Source organism: Sinocyclocheilus rhinocerous, unplaced genomic scaffold (assembly GCF_001515625.1).
Source record: "Sinocyclocheilus rhinocerous isolate Xijiao unplaced genomic scaffold, SAMN03320098_v1.1 scaffold111, whole genome shotgun sequence".
Classification (NCBI taxonomy): Eukaryota; Metazoa; Chordata; class Actinopteri; order Cypriniformes; family Cyprinidae; genus Sinocyclocheilus; species Sinocyclocheilus rhinocerous.
This window is the reverse complement of record NW_015642811.1, coordinates 1,628,124-1,635,247: the sequence shown is the minus strand read 5'-3', so window position 1 is coordinate 1,635,247 and position 7,124 is coordinate 1,628,124. Positions and strand designations below refer to the sequence as shown.

General features: G+C 37.8%; 1 protein-coding gene across 9 annotated transcripts in view; it reads left to right on the top strand.

The window, feature by feature from the left end:
• Window positions 1-7,124, top strand: part of atp8a1 (ATPase phospholipid transporting 8A1) — a 170,256-nt gene that overhangs the window by 57,340 nt on the left and 105,792 nt on the right. For all 9 annotated transcript variants that reach the window (XR_001641819.1, XM_016573661.1, XM_016573662.1 and 6 more), the window contains exons 3-4: window positions 3,180-3,279; window positions 5,680-5,778. Coding sequence is in view for 8 of the 9 variants with exons in the window: in XM_016573661.1 (XP_016429147.1) it covers window positions 3,180-3,279; window positions 5,680-5,778 (199 nt within the window). In the remaining variant the exon portion in view is untranslated. The remainder of the gene's footprint in view (window positions 1-3,179; window positions 3,280-5,679; window positions 5,779-7,124) is intronic.

The window sequence follows — 7,124 nt, the reverse complement described above, 5'->3', positions numbered from 1 at the left end:
TCAGGAGTAAATGACGACTGCTATGTTCATTATTACATCCAACAACAGAACACCTCAGTCTCTTAGGAGTCATTCTTGTCTACATCTGCTCCGGCGGTGAAACAATGGCGGACTGATGACAGCTCACTCAGGGCGGAGCTAAGGTAAGACGCCAGTCCAGTCTGTCAAACTATCGTGGGAGGGGCCTGTTTTTGTGACGTCACACAGACAGGCATCTGAGATCGGCTCAATTTGAGAAAGGGGAAAACATTTAACCAGATTTTTTTTAAAAAGACACTGGGTGGATTTTTATCATTATAGGGTGGTTGTGTACACACACTGCCAACACACATTTCAGTTCAAACAACTTGTAAAAGTGCATGTAGCATCCTATGACCCCTTTAAGTTGTTGTCAAAAAAATATAAGGAATTATTCTCTTGAACAAAATACTAACATAAGCTTTACCTAAACAAACACAACATTCTGGAGTTGGGAATAGAGCGCATGCTAAGCTGTATTAAATTACACATTTTGACACCTCAAACAAACAAACATTATTAACATATCTCTTAGGGCTGGGCAAAAAAATTGATTTTCCGATTAATCGGTTTTTTAAAGGGGTCATATGATGCGATTTCAAGTTTACCTTTCTCTTTGGAGTGTTACAAGCTGATTGTGCATAGATAAGATCCCTGAAGTTGCAAAGACTAAAGTCTCAAAACCAAAGAGATATTCTTTATCAAAGTTAACAGGCATGTGGTTCTTAATTTCTTTTTATTAATTCACCATTTGTAAACTGATGTTTACTGTTAATTTTTTAGAAATATCAATAGCATTTGTATTAAAACTATATTCACTGAATGTAATAAAAAAAATAGAGAATCGAATCGAGAGCTTGCGAATTGAAATCGAATCGAATCGGGACATCTGAATCGATTCCCAGCCCTAATATCTCTCCTAACACAAAACCCAAAAAAGTATGTTTGCTCCTCACACTATAGACAAAACGACTGTTGATGCATTTGTAAATACGCCACTGCCAACAATGCCATGACCTTCTCTCCATTAAAATGATTAACAGCACGTGGTTAAACCCTGAGGTGCATCTTGATGAGCAGTTACACTAGTCACCCCAGTGACTTCCTGATGAGCCAGCGTCCCGAAGCCCTCGTGTGGGATACATGTTTGTTTAAAAGCATGATGACGCCAAGTAGTGCTAAAAGAGCAGAGCGTGTGGGTTAAGCAGCCGGCTGAGGTCTAGAAGCAGACCTAGATCTGGTTTCTGGGGTCGTGTAGAGGAAATGGGAGGAGAGACGCAGGTCAGCTCTCTCTGCACCGCCGTGAGAAAGCTGTCTGCTAGAATGTCATGTTGAGTTTACAGTGTCCATCATTATTATTATTAAATAAACTTTGCATTAGCAACCACTTTCACTAAAATGTTTAAAAGGTTCTGAAGAGCCTCATATTGTTTGATGGTAATTCATTTGGTTTCACAATAGCCAATATTTAAACTATTTATAATATTTTTCCCCAGGTATAGTTTTGAAACCTTTTTTTGTAAAGATGTTTTTTGCACCCATTTTATTGAATATAAAAAAAAAAGGTCTAATGGTGTGCTAGATGATGAGTATGAGGACAGATGGCGATGTCATTTTTCCCTCTTGTTCTCCTACTGTCCTCATTTGTAAGTCGCTTTGGATAAAAGCGTCTAATAAATGACTAAATAAAAATAAATAAATACATGAATTTGAGTAGCCCAGCAACATGGAAATGTGTTTCTTTATCTGAAGAACAGTAGGAGCAGCTGCTAGCTGCTGTTAGCCACCTGACGCAACTACACTGAGCAAAAGCTGAAAACTAGCCAAGAGAAAGTGGAGAAAAGCGAGAACGACAGGCCCCTGACAGAACTTTCCATCTCGTACGGTGCTGCTAATTGCTGTGCTACGGTATGCTGTGTGCCGTGGTCTGATAAGGATCTCTGTGAAGACTGGATCAGTGAAACGTAGAGACAGTGAGAGGACTCATATCGCTTTCCACGTTAGAAATGTTCACAGACTGTCTCAGTCTCTCCAACGTGGCTGTATTGTAATGTATGTATTGTATTTTGTATTACAGTCATTTAATAAATAACATTATATTTAGTGCTGTCAAACAATTAATCGTGATTAATTGCATCCAAACTAAAAGTTTTTGTTTACTCAATATGTGTGTGTACTGTGTACATTTTTTGTGTATATATAAATACACACACATACAGTATATATTTACATGTATTTACATGTATATATTTACATTCATATAATTTATATTATATATAAATATATTTAATATATAAATGTAACATATTTTCTTATGTATGCATGTATGTGTGTGTATTTATACGTAATAAATGTACACCGTACACACATTATTATATATTTAAAATATATTGTATTCTCTTTTACATTATTTTTTGGTATTGTATTAGTTTGTATTATTACTTTGTATATGTATTATATTTTATTATGTATCATTTATTAAGAATACTGTATTTTATTGTATTACATTGTATTTTGCGTTTTATCTTTTTGTTTAATACTGTTTTATATTTTATTATATGAATCATTAGTGAATAAAAAATAAATAAATACCAATATTCTGATTGAAATAAGGTTTTTTTTTTTTTTGGTTGGCTGTTCTTTTTGTAAGTGGGTGGATAAAGAGGCAGGTGTCAGGGTTCAGAGTGGGATGTTTATCTCAGTCTAAAGTGGCCTCGCTGTCTTGGGCCTAATGTGAGCGTAAATCAGTCAGCAGTCTGAGAGATGGAGGCTCTGGCAAGCTCCCACCGTAGTTCACTCAAATTCAGAGCTCTTTACAGCCCAGTCTCTCTCTTCTCCTCAAACTTCGCTGTTCTTTATGGTCTTTAACTGCCTCTCTCAATCACTCACTGTGTGTTTGTGCTCGTGTCTCAGGCTGGCACTGAAACTGACACTGGGTTTGGCAAGGGGTACAGATTTTGATTCGTGATGGAGGTCATGCTAATGATTCCTGGTTATCAATATCACATTTTATGGCATAATAGTGACCAACTAAAAATTGCAAACTGTGAGAAATTAATGGATGATATACTATATCAGTCCAGTCTGCAGATGATGTCAGGTGGTTTTATATTGTGGTCATTGTTAGGATGTAACCACATCCTCTCTTCTTTTCTCTCCAGCACTGCGAAGTACAATGTCCTCACGTTCCTGCCTCGGTTCCTGTACTCTCAGTTCAGAAGAGCAGCAAACTCCTTTTTCCTGTTCATCGCACTTCTGCAGGTAAGACTTCAGTGTTAGTCTTCAACCTTCCTCCCCCAAGGGCAGGAATACTGATGATAAGATGGAGAGATTAAGACTGTCAACTCTCACGAAATATTAAAGGGATAGTTCACCCAAAAATGAAAATTATGTCATTAATTACTCATACTCATGTCGTTCCAAACCCGTAAGACCTTCGTTCATCTTTGGAACACAAATTAAGCTATTTTTGATTAAATTCAACAGCTTTCTGTCCCTGCATAGACAGCAATGAAACTAAAACGTTCCCAGGCCCAGAAAGGTATTAAGGACATTGTTAAAATGGTCCATGTGATATCAGTGGTTCAACCATGATTTTACCAAGCTACGAGAATACATTTTGTGCACAAAGAAAACTAAAATAACTACTTTATTCAACAATTCTTCTCTTCTGCGTCAGCGTCCTCCGCCATTTACAAGAGTACCACGACAAGTGTGTGCATTCCTCTGCTTGTAAACAAGGCATGAATGACATGAGTTAATAATGACAGAACTTTCATTTTTGCGTGAACTATGCCTTTAATTGCTAGCTAGCACATCCATTTAAAGGTAAGTATATTGCTCCTTGAGTACTGAAGTTTCAATGGTTTGGAGTCTTTTGAAAGAAATTAATGCTTTTTATTCCAAGGACCGTTAAATTGATCAAAATGGGCAGTGAAGACATTAATAATGTTACATAAGATTTCTATTTTCAATAAATGCTGTCCTTTTGAACAAAGAATCCTGAAAAATGTATGTTTCCACAAAAAATGTTGAGCAGCACTGTTTTCAACATTATTAATAAGAAATGTTTGTTGAGCAGCAAATCAGCACATTAGAATGATTTCTGAAGGATCATGTGACACTGAAGATTGAAGTAATGGCTGCTGAAAATTCAGCTTTGCATCACAGGAATAAATTACATTCAGAAATATTTAAAAATAGAAAGTCAATTTAAAATATAATAATATTCCACAATATTTCAGTTTTTATCTTTTTGATCAAATAAATGCAGCCTTTGTGAGCATAATGGGCTTCTTTCAAAAACATTAAAAAATCTTACTAACGCCAAACTTTTGAACAGTTGTGTACTGTATATATTGCTTTTGAAACCTAAACAGATTTTGGCTGCACTGCTTCAGCATCTCTGTAATTACCAGACGCTGCATTCACCGAGGGCTTCAGAGTTCTATAAACATACTGTTCTTTTAGAGACAGGAGGTATGATGAATCCACCATTGAGCAACCCGGCGTCACCCTGTGGATGCGCTGCACATTAAATTAGCGCCTCTGTTTTAATGTAGCTCAATCGATGACCAGGGGGAAGAGAGATGAAGAAAGAAGAGAAACTGCGAGTTACAAGAGTAAAACAGAGGGAGTCAGGTGGCTTCGAAGCACAGGTTCGGTGTATCTTTATTACGCCGCTGTCAATGCAGTGACTTTGAAATGCACAGGCATGTTGTGAATGAGAAAAACAGGAGGGATGAGTTTGCTGAGGCAACAAGGGGGCTAAGGCGACCATCTGGTTTTTATAGATGCTGTTTCATCAAAACTGCTCAAAAACTGCTTCTGGATATGCCATCATAATCAACTAAATATTTTGATCCTGACACCCAGGTTCCACGATGATCGACTGCTCTGGTCTTCTACGCCACTGTGGTTTGGTTGTGAGTGTACTCTCCTGTTTAAGTGAAACGTAACGCAGAAGGGAAAGTGTTGGCATCAGGTTAAAAGGAATCCGTTTCGGGTTTCCTATTGTATGTCTTTGCATTGCTGGCCTCTGTCTGAAGCTGTCACAGCTCTGACACTTTATCTGATAGGGACACGTTCCAAAGACTATCCACTTCTTGATATTATGTAAGCTCTGTGAGTTTTGCCAGAATCAGGAGAGAAACTGTAGAAGTTTAATCAAGTTCTAATGGTGTGAATTATATATAAGCTTGAGGGCACTTTCCCAACTGCCTAACCAGCCTGGACCAGTCTGGAAATGTATGCTAGTCTAAGCTGATCTCTTCAGCAGGGTAGACGGATATGTCACATGGCGACTTCTAAACATCCATCAGAGTCGCTGCTGCTGACGGTCTGATGGTTATTGCCATTCCCTTAGGTTGCTTTCTTGACCTCCTGGTGATAAATACTAACACCACCAGGGACGTAGACCCTCAGGCTCTGTTATGATTGCTGGGAAACAAAATGGAGCAGTTTATCATTCCCCCCCTGAGTGTTTTTCATGAGGTCATACATTTAAATGCTCTGCTGGACTTTAATTAGTGTTTGTATTCATGCCCTGTAGGTGAAGAGGTTAGTGTGCCATTTGGATGTTCATGTTTTGATTTTGCTCTTCTGGAGGGAGGGATTAATGACTGACATTAATGTGGCCATTTTATTTATTTTTCTCAACAGCAAATCCCTGATGTGTCACCAACAGGGAGGTGGACAACACTGGTGCCGTTACTCTTCATCTTGGTGGTGGCAGCAGTGAAGGAGTTTATAGAAGACCTGGTGAGAGCTTTCAATTATATTTGTGATTTGTTAAAGTAGCTTACCGAGGTAATTAGTGTTGCATGATATACCGGTACTAAAAAGGTATTGTGAAACCCTGCTTTTAAAAACAGTACGATTCCGCATTTTACCAGTACTGGTACTTTAAGAATGTGTTTTATTAAGAGCCATATTTCCCGAGTTGCGTCCACATGCGACAGCAGGACAGTGCTCCTTGGATAAAAGCGTCTGCTAAATGACTAAAAGTAAAAGTAAAAGTGCTCTGCTTTCATTCCCTGCATGAACACTGGCCGTGCCACACTTTATATCCTTGCAGCGCAGGACTGTTTAAACATTTTAAGCAATTTAAGAGTGGAAAAGAAACATGCATGAATTAGAAAATAAAGTGCGGGACTTGCTTGATGTTAAAATGAGTTAAGCGCCATAAATCTTGAAAAAGAACTTGTGCGGTACTCACACACCCGATGTGCATGCACTGAAAGCTCATCGAGACAGCACGTGATCGCGAATTCAGATCTCTTTCACATGTTATTGCTCTTCAGTGGTGAAATACGCACACAATTACATATGAATGCCCATTTTGTCTTATGATTTAAGTGAATGTAAAAAGATGAGAAAGAAAATGTGTGTATCAATAAATTGGATCCGCAGCTCTTAAAGAGACAGAAGGCTAATATACCTGCTGCTGTCTGTATCTACAATGTTAATTAAACAACAAAAGATATATATATAATATATAATTATAATAATATAAATCGTTATCGTGAAATAAAATTACTCGTATCATGAAATAAGATTTTGGTCATATTTCCCACCCCTAGCTTATGCCCTCAAATATAAGTCAAAAGAGTGTGATTTATTTTGTGACACATGAACATTTTCACCGTCTGAGTTTGATGGGGCAGTTGTGGTCAGTAATAACCATACCATTGTTGTGATTCACGTGCTGAATGTTTAAGTCTTTGTGTGACTTTAGCATATTAGCACACACTATTTTAGGATTATATAAACCCAGTTAAAAGCATCTCAAGGTATTTATGAAAAATGAAATTTGAAAAAGTTCATTTAAAAAAACACTAATGCTTTAATTAGAAGATAGGTCACTTTCTAATAGCAACCTATTTATTACTTTTCTTCCCTTGAAATCAAATAACTCTGACTTCATGATGCATTGCTGCATTAAGAGGAAGAAAATTATAGTAACATAAACGAAGTTCCAAGTGCCCAACCAAAGGGAACGCTAATCACTATAATGGGGTAGGGGACCTGCATGCATTTTCGGTCAACGAATCACCCTCGGTAGCCGGACGGGCGGACGCCCGGTGCTAGGCCTACCACTTGTAAGT